The sequence below is a fragment of the Macaca fascicularis genome, chromosome 7 (genome assembly GCF_037993035.2).
Source record: "Macaca fascicularis isolate 582-1 chromosome 7, T2T-MFA8v1.1".
Taxonomy (NCBI): Eukaryota; Metazoa; Chordata; class Mammalia; order Primates; family Cercopithecidae; genus Macaca; species Macaca fascicularis.
The window spans coordinates 74664589-74682619 of NC_088381.1; the positions used below are offsets into that span (position 1 = coordinate 74664589).

The following is an 18031-nucleotide window of genomic DNA, read 5'->3' on the forward strand; positions in this document are numbered from 1 at the left end:
GTGAAGGACCGCACAGTCCCTTGGGCTCCACGGCTAACCTGGGCCGACAAGCGGTCGTGGCGAGGCGGACCCGACAGGCCAGGGTGGTCGTGGCATCGAGTCCAGCGTTGCTGCAAATGGCCGGGGGCCGGGGCTGGTGGCGGTGGTGGGGCAGGGGGCACGACCCCCATCAGGGAAGTCCCGGAGGCGCCCTGCGGACAATTCCCGTAAACACGGGCGGGGCGGGGCGGGGCGGGGCGGGGCGGGGCTTGGCGGGGGCCCAGCATTTCCTGGGACGCCGCGCCGGACCGAGGCTGTGCGCCCGAGACTCTGGGTCCCCAGGGACGGCGCTGGGCTGGCCTGGCAAGGGGGACGAGTCAGTGGACACTGTGGGAAGAGCGGCCCCGCGGGGGGCGATGACCGTGCGCTGGCCGTGACTCACTCCAGGTAGGCGCGGGGGGTGCCCGGCGAGGTGGGAGCCGTGGCCTGGGGTGGCGGACCAGGCGGAAACCGCCGCGCAGCCGCGGCCCCCACCCCTGCACCCGCACCTCCCGCCCGGCCCCTCTCCCCAGAGGGCGCCACCTGCACGCTCTGATGGGCACTGGCGCCCGCCGCCGGGGGAGCCTGTTACCATGGCAGCGCAGGAGGCTGGGCCCATGTTCCCATGGCCACCGGGGGCCTTTGAGCAGCGTTCACATCGCGCCAGTGCACCACCCCTACTCCTAAATCCGGGACCTGGCCCTGGGGAGAAGTCATTTGGAATTCGGAAAAGGCCTGGGCCCCTACGGAATGGTAGTGGGTATGACCTCCGAGTTAGGCCCTTTGTCATGGCTTCTTTCTTGTCACTGAGCACCAAGGTGGTGGATACAAGGCTAGAAGAAGGAGGTTGGGGTTCTGGGCATGAAGCTGCTGTTGTGGCTACTCGGGAGTTACTCTGTTCTAGCAAAAAGGCGCAGGAGCCCTGGGTCACCTCGGGACGGTCATCAAACCTCTGCCCACATTTCCTCACCTGTAATATGAGTATGTTATTTGAGTTAAACAATTCTTCTAAAGGTTGAAATGCCTTAAAATTTTGTGTGGGAAGCATACAAAGTTTTAAAAAGTTTTTTTCCCACAATGCCTTAGAACTGGAAAAGATTTAGCAATCACCTTGGCCCATCCCTCCTCATTTTCATAAGGAAAACTGAACCCAGAGAGATTAAATCGCTTCCCAAGATGACAATGAGTTAGTGGGAAGGTCAGGATTTGAACTCAGGTCATGGCCATTTCTTTTGGTGATTATACTTTTTTTTTTTTTTTTTTTTTTTTTGAGACATAGTCTTGCTCTATCCCCCAGGTTGGAGTGCAGCGGTGGGATCTTGGCTCACTGCAGCCTCCACCTCCCCGGCTCAAGTGATTCTCCTGCCTCAGCCTCCCAAGTAGCTGGAACTACAGGCATGCACCACCATGCCCAGCTAATTTTTGTATTTTTAAAAGAGACAGGGTTTCACCATGTTGGCTAAGCTGGTCTCCAAATCCTGAGCTCAGGTGATCCGCCCACTTTGGCCTCCCAAAATGCCTGGTTTATAGGCTTGAGCCACCACGCCTGGCCTTTTTGGAGATTATGCTTTCTGAAGCTCAGGAAAATCTGGGATATGTCTCCTTGCACCCGGGGCTCAAACTGTTGGTGACAGGCAATCTAAATATGGGGACATTGGCCGGGCATGGTGGCTCACACCTGTAATCCCAGCACTTTTGGAGGTCGAGGTGGGTGGATCACCTGAGCTCAGGAGTTTGAAACAAGCCAGGTCAACATGATAAAACCTCGTCTCTAGTAAAAATACAAAAATTAGCCGGGTGTGGTGGCGTGTGCCTGTAATTCCAGCTACTCAGGAGGCTGAGGCAGGAGAATGGCTTGAACCTGGGAGGTGGGGGTTGCAGTGAGCTGAGATTGTGCCACTGCACTCCGGTCTGGGTGACAGAGCAAGACTCTGTTTTAATAAATAAATAAATAAAATAAGGCTGGGCGTGGTGGCTCATGCCTGTAATCCCAGCACTTTGGGAGGCCACGGCAGGTGGATCACCTGAGGTCAGGAGTTCGAGACCAGCCTGACCAACATGGAGAAACCCATCCCTACTAAAAATACAAAATTAGCTGGGTGTGGTGACACATGCCTGTAATCGCAGCTACTTGGGAGGCTGAGGCAGGAGAATCGCTTGAACCTGGGAGGCGGAGGTTGCCGTGAGCCAGCTGAGATTGCGATTGCATTCCAGCCTGGGCAACAAGAGTAAAACTCCATCTCAAAAAACAAACAAACAAAAAATTAAATTAAATTAAAATTAAAAATTAAAATAAATAAGGATTGGAGACATTGGCAACAGTTGAACTAAAGATGGGGAATGGAGACTTGTGCCTTGGGGAGAACTGAGTCTCTCTTCCTGCTTCGTGGGTCTTGTGCCTTGAGGCTCCTGCTTTAATGTAGTATCTGACTACATTGGACAGGATGGTCCAATATAAGTCCCTAGGAGCCAAGCATTCAGCCACTCTCCAAAATACCATCTCTTCTGATGCCAGCAAAGCTGGTGAGCCTGGAGCTAAGCAAGAAAACTGTTTAGCTTCCCTAAAGCAGGGAAGTGGGACTCTAGTCCTGCCTCTATCAGTGTGGTGCTGTTTCCTTTGAAAGGGATAACAGAAAAGTGGGGGAAAAGATCCAGGAAGGAAAACTTGAATGGATCCTTTGGAAACGATTTGAGACAGTCAGCTAGAGCAGAAAACATTTGCTGGGTACCTGCTATTTCCATATTCTGTCCTGGGGCTGGAGATGAAAAACCTGAGTTAGGCAGGCCTTGTCCCTGCATTCAAGGAGCTTGTAGAAGAGAAGGGAAGAGAGGGATGTGATGTGTAAATGAGTAGTTCACTGCAGCATAATGAGTTCCTAATAGGAATATGAGCAGAGTGCAGAGGGAACTCACAGGAGCAACTGTGGAAATTAGTTGAAAACAGCAGGATTCTAGCCTGTGCAGCCTGGGAGCCCTTCTAGAACTCTGCCAAATTGGCCCTGGCCACTACCTTTGTTGGAAACAAAGGATAAGGGAGTGAAAGTGTCTAAAGAAATGTGGGGGCCGGGTGCAGTGGACCACGCCTGTAATCCTAGCACTTTGGGAGGCCGAGGCAGGCAGATCACAAGGTCAGGAGATCGAGACCAGCCTGATCAACATGGTGAAATCTTGTCTCTACTAATTAGCCGGACATGGTGGTGCATGCCTGTAATCCCAGCTACTCAGGAGGCTGAGGCAAGAGAATCACTTGAACCTGGAAGGCGGAGGTTGCAGTGAGCTGAGATCATGCCATTGCACTCCAGCCTGGGTGACAGAATGAGACTCCATCTCAAAAAAAAAAAGAAAAAAAGAAATGTGGGCCAGGCATGGTGGCTCATACCTGTAATCCCAGCACTTTGGGAGGCCAAGGTGGGTGGATCACTTGAGTCCAGAAGTAGTTCAAGACCAGCCTGGGCAACATGGTGAAACTCGGTCTGTACAAAAAAATACAAAAATTAGCCGAGCATGGTGGCCCACAGCTGTAGTGTCAGCTATCCGGGGCGCTAAGGTAGAAGGTGAGCCAAGGGAGGTTGAGGCTGCAGTGAGCCATCATCCTGCTACTGCATTCCAGCTTGGGCAACAGAGTGAGACACTGTCTCAAAATAACATAACATAACATAACATAACATAACATAACATAACATAACATAGGCCAGCCGAGGTGGCTCATGCCTGTAATCCTAGCATTTTGGGAGGTCAAGGCGGGTGGATCACCTGAGGTCAGGGGTTCAAGACCAGCCTGGCCAACATGGTAAAACCCTGTCTCTACTAAAAATACAAAAATTAGCCAGGCGTGGTGGCATGTGCCCGTAATCCCAGCTACCCAGGAGGCTGAAGCAGGAGAATTGCTGGAACCCGGGAGGTGGAGGCTGCAGTGAGCTGAGAACGCATCACTGCACTCCAGCCTGGGCAACAGAACAAGACTCCGTCTCAAAATAAATAAATAAATAAATAAAATGTAGATCAGAATGGTTATTCTCTGAAAGAACAGTTTAAAGGATCCTGATAAACTAAGCTCTGTGAAGGCAGCAGCCTTGTCAGTTTCCTTAACCTTGAGCAATGCTTAGAAGGCAGCAAGTGCACAGGAAATATGTGTTGCATGAATGAAAGAAGGGAGGGAGGGGGAAGGAAGGTAAAGGAGGAAGTGAGCAAGGGAAGGAAGAAAAGGGAAGGAAGGGAGAGGAGAGGAATGAAGGAAGGAAGCAAAGGTAGGAAGGAGGGAGGGAAGGAAAGAAGGAAGGACAGACATTGGCTTATATTATCAGAAGAGGTGGATGGCTATAACTTGAGACAAAATGTGGTTGAAATTCTGACTATAGGTTGAATATCCATATGGGTTCTGGAGTCAGCAGATCTGGGTTGTGGTCCTAGTCCTGACTTATCACTTGTGTGACCTTAGTAAGTCCTGGAACCTCTCTGTGCCCCAATTTCTCACTTCTGAAATGGGAATACAATAATAACTCATATCTCACCCTGTTGTGAGAATTAACTAACTGATTGAATGTAAAAGTTTGGCACAGTCCTCACTTATAGTAGGTGCTCAATTAATATTAATTAGCTACATAAATGACAATTTTGATGTAGGTGGAAAGAATTTGCCAAATATTTCATGTCAAGGTTATATAACTATTGCAAACTGAGGTATAATTTTTTTTTTTTTCTGACAAAGGCTAATTTTGAAAGTTCCCAGTGTCTGCAGACTAACACACCTTAGAGAAATGGTTCTTCACTTTTTTCGGGGGGGAGTGGGGGCTGGTAGCAAAGAGCTTTTGAAATTAAATGAAAGCTCTGATTCCCTCTCTCCTGAAATGGCATCTCATTCTTGGGGTTCAGAGCTCCCTGAAGCCCACCCTTGTGGTGAAGGGGCTCCCTGCTCTGCTGCACTGCTCACAGGCTGTAGTGCAAGAACTCAGGCAGCATTCATAGAAGAGGTGGCTGGGAGGAGCAAGCAGGGTCAGCTGTCTTTCAAGGGGTTTGTGGAAACCAAAAGATGAGATGGCTAGAGATAAGCCCTTGTGGCCCCATGGGTGGGTGCCCTTAGAGCCTACTCTCCTGCTAGGGCCAAGCTGGGCTCACTCAGAACCTTGTGGGCTCCAGAGTCCCTGGTGTGATGCCCACCAGCCAGACCCTCATTCACAGTGCATAAATGGTGCTGCAGGGTGGCTGCCGTGTGAGATTCCTGTCCAGGCACGGATCTTCGGTGCCACCCTCACATCAGCTTTCTGTGCATGTTGTCTCCTAATACCACTGCTTTAGGGTGGCAAGTGGGCACACTGCCACGGGTAGTGCATTCCTCAGAACCTCCACCCTGGCAAAGCAGGGTGAGAGTACAGCCTGCAGAGCCTTAGGAAATCCGTGGCAACCCGTCTGTGCATCTCCACCACCCTCCTAGGCATACCTGTTCCTGCCCACTCTCTGGGATCAGCATCAGAACCAAGAGCAAGACTCTGTCTGGGAGTAACAGTGGCAGCCACCAGGTGACCTGAGGTGATGGGAAAACTCCAGGGTCAGAGAGCTCCTCCCTGGGGAGGAAGAGGCAGAGGGGAGAGCCTTGGGCCTTTGGGAAGGAAGGTTGGTTTCCTGAGGTGGAGGGAGGGCCCTGTCCTCCTCTTCTTTCTCCTCACAGGGTAATAGCCAGGGGTCTGGGGCTCAGACTGGGATTTTAGAGGGAATAACTCCATAGCAAATGGGGAGGTAGATTCCTGACTTCATGGGATCTTTGGAACCAGGATATGTATATATGTGTGTGTGTGTATGTGTGTGTTGCTCTGTGTGTGTGTGTGTGTGTATGTTGCTCTGTGTGTGTGTGTGTCAGTGTCTTGCTCTGTGTGTGTGTGTGTCAGTGTCTTGCTCTGTGTGTGTGTGTGTGTGTGTGTGTGTGTGTGTGTGTGTGTGTGTCTTGCTCTGTCTCCGAAGCTGGAGGTGCCATCATGACTCATTGCAGCCTCTACCTCTCAGGCTCAAGTGATCCTTACACCTCAGCCTTCCAAGTAGCTGGTACCACAGGCGCACACCACCAGACCTGGCTAATTTTTAATTTATTTTTTGTAGAGACCGGGTCTTCCTATGTTGCCAGTCTAGTCTCCCCTGGACAGGCGAGTGGGTGCAAAGGCAGAGGCAGACAGCAGCTCCTGAACTCGTATCGGGGAGCAGAGGAGTGACAATGGCAACTTCATGTTCTACCCTGTCAGGGCAGGGACAGGTTGAGCCCTGCTGATTGCCCCACAGCCCTGTGGGGCGGGGGGATCTCCTCCCAGGGAGTGGCCAGCTCAAGCCCCAACAGGCCCCAGTGGGGGTGGTGCTGGGTGTCGGGCTCCTCACCACAGCGGGCGCACCTGGGACTTGGGCTGGGCAGGCCGGTTCTTTCTGCCCATGAGAGTTGCAGCCTCAGCACCAGCTTTTCAGGAGGTGGCTGAACTTGAGGGAGTACCCAGAAGGGGGTCCTCAGAGATGGGCACCTAAGATATTTCAGAGTTGTTGACAACATGGGGCAACTTTCAGATGGGGAAGTGAACCAATAACATAGCAGGCATGGCCTTGTTCATTGAGCATTCACTACATGCCAGTGCTGCCCGTGGCTTTATATGTACTCTCTCCAGCCACCCATGAAGTGCTGCTCATAGCACTCCGTCTTAGATGAAGAAGCTGAGGTTCAGAGTGATTGTGTGGCTTGCTAAAAGTCCACAAAATACGGAAGGTGCTGAATTCTTCTGACAAAAGAACCTGTATGCTTAACCACTAGATTCTACCACTTCCAGGAGCAAGAAAAACAAGAGGCCAGTAGCGGGGAAAATGGTTTGGGGAACGGAGATGAAGCCATTTATTTACATTTGTTCCCAGACCCTGGGTAAAAGCTGCCATTGAGTTTTGAAGGCAGTATAAGTGCTGACCCGGGGTGGATGCCCTCTGCTGCAGAAGGCGCTGGCCCAAGGAAGCTCCCAGCCCTGAGGACTTGGCAGCCACTGGCTGATTTGAAAGTATACACAGGGTGTGCCAGCTGGTGTCGCTTCCTCTTCAACATGTATTGATGCTGCAGCTGAGCTGTTGCCCAGCCCCTGGGGAGAAGACACCAGCAGTGTGCCCAGCCAGGGCAGGGTGGAGAGCTGCAGCTGCAAGTTGGCATAAGAGGAAGGCTCAGGGCTACAAGGGGATGGTGGTGGGGGGCCAAGGCCTGGAGAGCTGGGCTGCAGCCCGTGTATGTCTGCGAGGCCTTGCTGGGCAGCCTGCCAAGCTCCTCCCCATTCCCAGCCTGCACCCGAGAATGGGGAGGAGCTTGAGTGCTACCCCAGGAGGGGGCGGGTGGGACCTTTGGGTTCAAGCTCCACTGGGCTTGGCAGGAGGCCCCTCCCCCACAGTCAGCAAACAAAGTAATGACTCCCAGAGTAGAACTGTGGAAGCCAGAGATCTAGGTTCCCCTGGGTGGGAATTAGAGCAGGCAGACCTGGCCAGGAGCCACCTGGCGGGGGCCATCCGTGTCCAAGGACATGGCCTGCATGCAGCTGGGCAGAGGCTGTACCCATGGATGATTAATGGGTATTGATCACTGGGGAGGCCAAATGTAGCCTGGACACTGCTGGCACTTGCCCTGCGTCTGTTCCCTTTGTACTGGGCAGGGTAGAGAAGCAGCAAGGATATGTGTTCATTTGCTTTATACTGTTAGCCATGCTTCCCTTTATTTTCTTTCCCTTGTAGCTTTTTTTTTTTTTTTTTTTTTTTTTTTTGAGACAGAGTCTTGCTCTCGTCACCGAGGCTGGAGTGCAGTGGCACGATCTCAGCTCACTGCAGCCTCCGCCTCCTGGGTTCAAGCAATTCTCCCGCCTCAGTCTCCCAAGTAGCAGGGATTACAGCCTCATGCCACCACACCCGGCTAATTTTTGTATTTTTAGTAGAGATGGGGTTTTGCCATGTTGGCCAGGCTGGTCTGGATCTTGTGATCCTCCCGCCTCGGCCTCCCATAGTGCTGAGATTACAGGTGTGAGCCACCACGCCTGGCCTCGTTTGGGCCTCTTTATAATGGATTCCTATGCACAGTTTATCTCTCATTCTTGTGCTTCTGTCCTTATGTGTGTATGTCTGTGTGTACGAGAGAAAGAAAAAGGAGGAAGGTCCATGGGGAGGAGGTGCCAGAGCGTGTATGAAGAAGGGGCTAGCCTTGATGATGACTTCATATTGCTGGCCGGGGCACGGAGGAAGCAGTGCTTTTCTCTTCGTCTCTTATTTTGGTACTCCCTTTCCAAGCTGCCTCCTGAGCTCTTTATAAACGCTGGCATTCTGGCCGAGAAAGACTCGCCAACATCCAAGAGTGGCAAAGGGGAACAGGAGACACATCGTTGGCTTGGGAACCGCTCCCGCTCGCAGGAAGTCAGCTCACAGGAGATTTTTCTCTGTCAGTGTCCTCCTGTGGTTTCTAGTCTGGGGAGAACACATCAGCACACTAACGGAAGAAAGGGGAGCCCACGAAGACCAAGGCTGCCGCACTGAGGGCGTGGATTTGAGGGCTCTTCTCCAGGCTGACAGTTGGGATCCTCATTTTGTCAGCCCTGTGGAGTTCCTACTAGAGTGCCATGCAAGGCAGCGGGGGTTTGGAAGACGGAAGTCCTGTCACTGCCTTCAAAGGGCTTGCTGCCCAGTTGACATAAGACATACTGGAAGCATTTGAGCAGGATATAATTATCCGCTTAGTGAGGCCGCATCAGCCCCTGTCTCCTCTCCTCTGAGATGAGCACAGCAGTCACACAACTTATGTGTTGCCAAGACACCAGGGCAAAGCAGCCCTGCTGCCATTTTAGGATCTGCTTGATATGGAGATTCAGGCACTCAACAAATAGTGATTGAGCATGTGGCCACATATCAGGTGCTGTTCTAGGTAAGTGCAATAGACAGAAGGTAAAAGAAGGAAATGTTGTAGCTAGCACCTTGACTTTGACAAGATTTCTTGCAATTTTGTTCATAATATTCTCTTTTCTTTGGGGGGTGTTGAGGGGGGATGGAGTTTCCCTCTTGTGCCCAGGCTGGAGTGCAGTGGCAGGATCTTGGCTCACTACAACCTCTGCCTCCCAGGTTCAAGCGATTCTCCTGCCTCAGCCTCCCAAGTAGCTGCGATTACAGGTGCTCACCACCATGCCCGGCTAATGTTTGTATTTTTAGTAGAGACAGGGTTTCACCATGTTGGCCAGGCTGGTCTCGATCTCCTGACCTCAGGTGATCTGCCCATCTCAGCCTCCTAAAGTGCTGGGATTACAGGCATGAGCCACTGCTTTCGGACCATAATAGTCTTATGGATAATATGGAGAAATGTGGACTGAACAGTGCAGTTAGGAGGACACATAGCTAGTTGTTCGGCCTATAAAAGATATTGATCAGGCCAGGTGTGGTGGCTCACACCTGTAATCCTAGTACTTTGGGAGGCCAAGGCAGGTGGATCACCTGAGGTCAAAAGTTCTAGACCAGCTGTGACCAACATGGTGAAACCTCGTCTCTACTAAAAATACAAAATTAGCTGGGTGTGGTGGTACATGCCTGTAATCCCAGCTACTTGGGAGGCTGAGGCAGGAGAATCGCTTGAACCCATGAGGCAGAGGTTGCAGTGAACTGATATCATGCCATTGCACTCCAGCCTGGGCAACAAGAGATAAACACCATCTCAAAAAAAAAAAAAAGATACTGATCTGTTTTAACCTTGATGGAGGTCTCTAGTGGTGTGCCATTGGACTCTGTTTGTGACTCTGTCTCACCCATTTATTTATTTGTTTACTTATTTTCAGCCTCCCAAAGTGCTGGGATTATAGGCGTGAGCCACTGTGCCTGGCTGTCACCCATTTTTTTTTTAATCACTCAAATGTTTAAATGGAAAGATTAATACAAAAACACCTAATAACTCTTCACCTATATTGACCAGTTTTTGCCAGTCACATTCATGTTCTTTCTTTCTAGTACACGCACATACATATATATGCACATTTGTTTTTGCTGAATCATTTGAAAGTAAATTGTAGACATCATGACATTTCACCTGTAAAGCTTCAGCAGGTGTTTCTGAAAGACCAGGACTTAATCACATCTGAGAAATACCATTATCATACCTAAAAAGATGAAGAATGCCGTAATATCATCTAATACACAGTCCATATTAAAATTTCCCCAATTGCTCCATGGCTTTTTTTTTTTTTTTTTTTCTTTTTCAACATTCAATCAAGGTTCACACATTGCTATTGATTTTGTTTATTTTTTTAGACAGGGTCTCATTCTGTCCCTTAGGCTAGAGTGCAGCAGCACCATCATGGCTCCCTGCAGCTTTGACCTCCTGGGCTTAGGTGTTCTCCCACCTCAACCTTTCGAGTAGCTGGGACAACAGGTGCACACCACCATGCCTGAGTAATTTTGTATTTTTTTTTTTTTTTTTTTTTTGAGACGGAGTCTCACGCTGTTGCCCAGGCTGGAGTGCAGTGGCGCGATCTCGGCTCACTGCAAGCTCCGCCTCCCGGGTTCCCGCCATTCTCCTGCCTCAGCCTCCTGAGTAGCAGGGACTACAGGCGCCCGCCACCTCGCCCGGCTAATTTTTTTTGTATTTTTAGTAGAGACGGGGTTTCACTGTGGTCTCGATCTCCTGACCTTGTGATCCGCCCGCCTCGGCCTCCCAAAGTGCTGGGATTACAGGCTTGAGCCACCGCGCCCGGCCAATTTTGTATTTTTTGTAGAGACCAGTTTCACCATGTTGCCCAGGATGGTCTTGAACTTCTGGGCTCAAGCGATCCACCTGCCTTGGTCTCCCGAAGTGCTGGGATTACAGGTGTCAGCCACCTCGCCTCGCTGCATTTGATTATTATGTCTTTTTAGTCCCTTAACCTAAAACAGCCCCACCCCTGTCTGTTTTGTCTCTCACTAGATTGCCCTTTCTGAAGAGTCCAGGCTAGTTGTCTCGTAGAATACTACTCATGCTGGATGTGTCTGATTGTGTCTTCATTATTAGATCTGGGTTATAACACACCTTTGACAAGAATGCTGCAAAGATTGATGATGTTTTGTACTTGTTTTTTTTTTTTTTCTTTTTTTTCTTTTTTTGAGATAGGGTCTCACTTTGTCACCCAGGCTGGAGAGCAGTGGCGTGATCTCAGCTCACGGCAGCCTTGACCTCCCAGGTTCAAGCAGTCCTCCTGCCTCACCCTCTGAAGTAGCTGGGACTACAGGCATGTGCCACCATACCTGGCTAATTTTTGTAGAGACAGAGTTTTGCTGTATTGCCCAGGTTGGTCCCGAACCCCTGAGCTCAGGCAATCTGCCCGCCTCGGCATCCCAAAGTGCTAGGATTCCAGGCGTGAGCTGCTGGGCCCAGCCTGTTTTGTACTTCTTATTGCATCATATCAGAAGGTAAATTACGTCAAACAGTCCCATTACTGTGCTGCTACTTTTGTCTGCTTGGTTAAGATTGTGGCCACGAGATCTCTCCCTTAGAGATAAATGTTCCCTTTGGTAATTAGTAAGTCATCTGTGGGACACTTTGTTAACATATAGTTTCCTAACAATCTTCCACCCAATGGTTTCCCATCCACTGATGATTCTTACTTGAATCTAGATTTTCTAATTCCATCACCATTTCTTCTACATTTTTAAAAAAATTTTTTGAGACAGTCTCGCTGTCAGTCAGGCTGAAGTGCAGTGGCATGATCTCGGCTCACTGCAACCTCCGCCTCTCGAGTTCAAGAGATTCTCCTGCCTCAGCCTCTTGAGTAGCTGGGACTACAGGTGCCCACCAGCGCCCACCATCACGCCTGGCTAATTTTTTGTATTTTTAGTAGAGACGGGGTTTCACCGTGTTAGCCAGAATGGTCTCGATCTCCTGACCTCGTGATCTGCCCGCCTCGGCCTCCCAAAGTGCTGGGATTACAGGTGTTAGCCACCACTCCCAGCCCTGCTCACCCAATATTTTTATCAATAGCTTGAATAAAGGCATAAGGAATGGTTATCATGTTTACAGATTACTCCAAACTGGGAGGGGAAGCCAATGTATGATAATAGAATCAGTTTTCAACATGACTTCAGTGGGATGACATCTGAGCCAGAACCTATTATTTATTTATTTTTTGAGACAGAGTCTTGCTCTGTTGCCCAGGCTGGAGTGCAGTGGTGCGATCTCGGCTCACTGCAAGCTCTGCCTCCCGGGTTCATGCCATTCTCCTGCCTCAGCCTCCTGAGTAGCTGGGACTATAGGCACCCGCCACCGCGCCCGGCTAATTGTTTTTTGTATTTTTAGTAGAGACAGGGTTTCACCATGGTCTCGATCTCCTGACCTAGTGATCCACCCGCCTTGGCTCCCAGAGTGCTGGGATTACAGACGTGAGCCACCGCGCCCAGCTGGTAAAACTCTTTATTGGACCAAAGTTGATATAAAAAAATAGTTCTGGTTGTCAGCTGCCATGAGTCAGCAGTATTTTGTGACACAAGTTGCATTCATTCATTCATTTAGCCCATACTTATTGAAGTCCTACTTACCATGTGCCAAGCACTATTCTAGAGGCTTCAGATAACATTACTTAACAAACCAAATAAGCAAAAATCTCTGCCCTCCCAGTCAGCATTCTGGGGGAGATGGGATGTCAGACAATAAAGAAAAACCATAATATATCGTATGTTATTCAGTGATGAGTGCGCTGAAAAAATATCTCAAGGTATTTTTAAGGAGATAAGGGGCATATTAGGAGGAAGTTCAGATTCTTCAAGGTGATAAATGAGCAAAAGGAAGCAAGGGACTCAGTCCTGTGGTTATCTAGGGGGAGAGTGTGCCAGGTGAAGGAGCAGCCAGATCAAAGGCCCTGCTGTGTTCAGGCTACTATACATGTACCTGGTGTGGATGAATGAGGGGAAAAGTAGTAGAGGATGCAGTGGTACTGGTGGTGAGGATGACATGGAGGGCTTTGCAGACCATTGCAAGTAAAGTCATTCTGAATGAGATGGGGAAACCCTTGGAGGGTTTTGAGCAGAGGAAAGCCCTGACCTGGCTTGTTTTGTTTTGTTTTGTTTTATTTGAGATGGAGTCTCGCTCTGTAGCCCAGGCTGGAGTGCAGTGGCACAATCTCGGCTCACTGCAACCTCCGCCTCCCAGGTCCCAGTTCAAGCAATTCTCCTGCCTCAGCCTCCCGAGTAGCTGGGATTACAGGCACACACTACCATGCCCAGCTAATTTTTGTGTTCTTAGTAGAGATGGGGTTTCACCATGTTGGCCAGGATGGTCTTGAACTCCTGACCTCAAGTGATCTGCCCGCCTCGGCCTGCCAAAGTGCTGGGATTACAGGCATGAGCCACCATGCCTGGCCTGGCTTGTGTTTTAAAGACTCACTCCAGCTGCTGTGTTAAGAACAGATTGTAGGGGAACCAAGGAGGAAATGGGGAGAACAGTTAGGAGGCCCTTCCAGTAACCCCGAGAAAGAGGGTGGTGCCTGGGCCCTAAGGAGCAGGGAAGTGGTCAGATTATAGATTTGCTAATGGATTGGATGTGAGGAGTGAGAGAATGAGAGGAGCTGAGGGTTTTGGCCTGAGCAACTTAAAGGTGGAATTGCCATTAAATGAGATGGGGAAGGCTGTAGGTGGAGCACATGAGAAGGGGGAGAGATCAGGAGCTTAGTTTGGGACATGTTGGGCTTGAGATGCTTTTTAGACAGCCAAGTAGAAATCTTGAGGCCGGGTCAGGTGTGGTGGCTCACGCCTGAAATCCCAGCATTTTGGGAGGCCAAGGCAGGCGGATCCCGAGGTCAGGAGTTCAAGACCAGCCTGGCCAACATTGTGAAACCCTGTCTCTACTAAAAATACAAAAAATTAGCTGGGTGTGGTGGCATAAACCTGTAATCGCAGCTACTCAGGAGGCTGAGACAGGAGAATCGCTTGAACCCAGGAGGCAGAGGTTGCAGTGAGTGGAGACTGCACCATTGCACTCCAGCCTGGGCGACAGAGCAAGACTCTGTCTCAAAAAAAAAAAAAAAAAAAGTTGAGGCCATTTGGCTGAGCAGGGCTGGACTAGGCTGCAGATAGGAGTTTGGGTATCACTGTTTGTAGGTGGATTGACCCCATTTAGAGTAAAGCATCCAAACCTGGGCAAATAGTAGCACTGTGGGTGCTTGCTGCTGTCCACATCCCATGTGGAATTATGTGTCCAGTGCTGGGAGCCCCTTTAAAAGGGATGCTGCTAGCCTGCACCATGTCCACAGAAGGGTGATGGAGGTACAGAAATCATGGAGCATGAGGAAGCTTAGCTATAAGAAAGGAGACCTGGGACCATGTGAGTGCTGTGCCCACCCTCTTGACAGCATTCCTGTTGTGGGAGCAGATGTGGCAGACCCTGGAAGTGGGGAGGAGAGGAAAAGAGGTGCTCTGAGGAGGCTGATTTTGGCTGGGGGTGAAGAGGAGCTTTCCTGCAATTGCAGGAAATTTATGGAGATTTATGGAGAGATGGTCTCTACTGCCATGGAAGTAACTAGCAGAGGCTTTCACTCTTTTGGACTCTAACTACAGGAGGAACTACTACATTTTTCTGTAATCCTGTGCACACTTAGGAAAAGTTGAAGTAGCTTTCCCAAAATTACTTATCCTTTGAGATTATTGCTTAGATAGTTTCTATGTTTTGTTTGTTTCTTAATGCTGTTGGGATCCACTAAATTGATTTCAGAATCTGCGAATGGTCCAGGCTGCAGTTGGAAACCCCTGGTCTCAGCAGAGCTGAGCTCCACCCGTGATGTTAGAAGCCAGGAGAATTAGGGGTGGGTGCCTCTGGGCTTCCACTCCAGTCTTAGGGGTTCCCTTCCCCTGCCGGGCCACGTGCAGGTTGTGAAGGTCTTACCTCCTTAGCAGTACATTAAATCCTATTATCCCACTTAAGCGAATCTTGCCCTTCCCCCACCCGAGGGCTTCGCGTGGACAGAATAGTAAGTGTACAAGCCCGCAGGGTGCCTGACCAAGTGCTGAGCTTGTAGTGAATGCCCAGCCATGACTTGCAGTGGACTGACCTGTGCAAAAATTGGACTCTCAAGCTGCTAGCCCCGGTGTCAGCACGAGCTCGGCCGAGTTCATTTGGTCGCAGGAACAAGGGAGCCAGGAGCAAGAGGGGAGGGGGCGCCTAAAGGGGGGAGACCAAGGTCTAATCAGCCGCCCCCCAACTCCCTAGGCGCATAGTGGGGACGCAGCGTGTCCCCAGACCAACGCCACTAGCAGAGGGTCCCAGAGGAGCCGGAAGGGGCCGGGGCCTGGGCGGCGGTGGGAGGGTCTGAGCAGTGGGGGCGGGGAGCTGGGGGTCGGCTTTTGTCAGCGTCTCAGCACTCGGGCGGCCGCCGGGGCTACTGATCACTGGCTTGACCCCCTGCGGCCGCGCCCCGAGCTGCTGCGTCCCCTCGCGCTGCCAGCGCCGGTGAAGGTGGAAAGGGGAAGGGGGAAGGGGCGGGCCGGCCGGGCTCACCGCCGACTTCCTCCTTCGGCCCCGCCCTCCGCCGATTGCAGGCCAGCTCTGCCCAAGTCGAGGCTGCCTGGCCGGCGCTGGCGGGAGTACTGCGGTGCCCTGCGGAGAGGCTGCGTTCGCCAGGGCCCACGTGACACTGTTTCTCACCTCCCGCCCCCCAGGTCTGAAGGTGGGAGCCCCCGGGGCGACTCGGGGGCGGGCCGCGGGGCGGAGCTGTCGCCCGGGAGTCCGGCCGAGCCACCTGAACCCGAGCCGCGGGACACCGTCGCTCCTGCTCTCCGAGTGCTGCGCGCCGCGATGGGCCCGAGGAGCTGGCTCGCCGCCCCATGGGGCGCGCTGCCGCCTCGGCCACCGCTGCTGCTCCTGCTGCTGCTGCTTCTGCTGCAGCCGCCACCTCCGACCTGGGCGCTCAGCCCCCGGATCAGCCTGCCGCTGGGTGAGTGCCGGGGACCTGGGGGCGCGGGCCGGGGGAAGGAGGGCTGCCGGGGACGTGCCTCGTGCGGAGGTGACTGTGACAAAGGACCAAGGAGGGGACCTGTCGGAGGCACGGTGTCCATTAGGACACCTTCTTTTTTCAAAGCGCTACGCTCAGGGAGGGAGAGGAGAGGGAAGCTGTGGGGCTGCGGGCCCCTTTCTTCAGTTTTCTTTCTGGGCAGGGGTGGGGTCTAGCCCGCTCTGCCGTCCCGGCTAGTTCCCTTAGGAGGATGCACTTTCGGCGGGGTCCGCCTGCCCATCTACTTGTCTTTGATGCTGACCAGAGCCGACCGCGGTGCCGCCCCCGATGGCGGCTCGGGGTAGAGGGAGGCCAGTGCTTGCAGTCCTATAAACACTGGGGTTCTGGTATTCCCAGCAAGTCGCAGCAGGGCCGGGAGCTGTGGTGGGGCGGGCGGGCGGGCGGGCGCCCGATCCTCCCTCTCCGCCCCTCCATCCCTGGCTTGCCAGTGCAACCCCAAGCCCCAGCATGGAGAGACCTTCAGGCCCTGGGAGCGACCAGACTGCGGATAGGGGCAGCTCTGGGCGCTGACATTCCCAAGTCCTGGGCGCGACCCCTTCTCAGATGACCTGCGAGTAGCATCCTGGTTGTCTGGGTTCCTTTCCTGGTGCTCACATCTGCTTCTGTGGCCACCTCCTGTTTCAGCTCTGTGCCCTTCCCTCTCCTTTTCCCTTCCATCCGTTTGCTTCTCCAACTCTTCTTGGGGCACTTGGGCTTTGGATTCAGAGGGTCCTGGATCCCAAGCCCATTTCTTCCACTGGGCAAGTAAGTGCCTTCTGCTCCCAGTACCCCACTTTCCTCATCTGCAAAATAGGCAGAGAGTACCCCACTTTCCTCATCTGCAAAATAGGCAGAGTCATAGGTGCCTTGCAAGGTGTGTTACTCGGATATGAAGTTTATAAGTTCCCAACAGATGTTGTATCCGCAAGCCCTTTAACTTGTTGGTTGTCATATTGTCTGAATTGGAATAAAGCATGTATAAATTAGAGGTTACAGACTGAAACTGTCCCAGACTTCCATCTCCTCACAGCATCCCCACCCCTGAAAGCATCCTATTTACAAAAGGAAATAGTAGAATCAGCACTTAAATTAAGGCAGGGCCCTAGTGGCTTCAAGTAACCTTATCTGAACCCCTGTCTGAAATATTGCAGATGACCTGCGTTCAAATGCTACCTCAGCCACTTAGTAACCGTGTGACCTTGAGCAGGCTACTTAAAGTTTCTGGGTCTTGATTTCTTCATCTGTAAAACAGGTATAATAATAGAACCTACCTCAAGGTAGTGAGGATTAAATCAGCTCGTGTTTGAAAAGTCGTTGGGACAGGGCCTGGTACAGGAACCGCTGAATGAGTGTTATTCAGCTCAGAGTTTATTCCTGTACGTCCCGCCCAGATCTGGGGTGATTCTGCCTGGGGTTAGGACAGGGTTGGGGTGTTAGTTTGACTGTAGCCCCTTGGGTGCTTCAGCTTGTGAAGTCAGGATAAACAGGTGTAACCAGCCCCAGGCCTGCTGCGTTGCCACTTCTGTTGTGGCCACAACTCCCTTTGCCCTCAGACCCTCTCATTTTTGGGAGAAGGCAAGGTGAGATGGGGGCAGATGCTCCAATGGACTCCACTTATGTCCTTGGGAAAGCTGGGCTAGCTCATGGGACCGTGTCAAAAGACAGTAGGTTTCATGTCCAACTCTGGAACTGGATGGTACAATGACAGGGTAGCTAGAAGGCAAAACTGGAGAGCAGTAGGGGAATCGAGGGGACCTGCTTCCCGAGGAGCAGCTAGAATACTTGGTTATTATTACCCATGCAGCTGCAGGACCTGGCCCACTTCTACAAGCCTGTGACTGTTCTCAGACTTCTGTCACACGCCAGCATTCACCTGTCAGGGCTGCTGTAGGCGGGCTTGCATTTTGTGCATTGTACCAAGGTGCCCAGCTGAGGGCTGAGAGGACCTGAAATGCAGTCCACACTCAGCTCTCCAACCTGGGAATCCTGGAGCAAAAGACCCCTTCTGCTATGTTCTTGGGGCTAGGTCTGCCCAGAGTGGC

General features: G+C 51.7%; 1 protein-coding gene across 7 annotated transcripts in view; it reads left to right on the forward strand.

Annotated features, from left to right (window-relative positions):
- The first annotated feature begins 264 nt into the window (after positions 1-264).
- SEMA4B (semaphorin 4B) overlaps positions 265-18031 on the forward strand; it is a 43888-nt gene continuing 26121 nt past the window's right edge. For 4 of the 7 annotated variants that reach the window (XM_073996717.1, XM_073996715.1, XM_005560508.5 and 1 more), the window contains exons 1-2: positions 265-426; positions 15658-15932. Coding sequence is in view for 3 of the 7 variants with exons in the window: in XM_005560508.5 (XP_005560565.3) it covers positions 15794-15932 (139 nt within the window). In the remaining 4 variants the exon portion in view is untranslated. Of the gene's footprint in view, positions 427-8223; positions 8924-15529; positions 15933-18031 lie in introns of those variants that run through there. The other 3 variants (XM_065548427.2, XM_073996716.1, XM_065548426.2) reach the window with 2 other exon arrangements.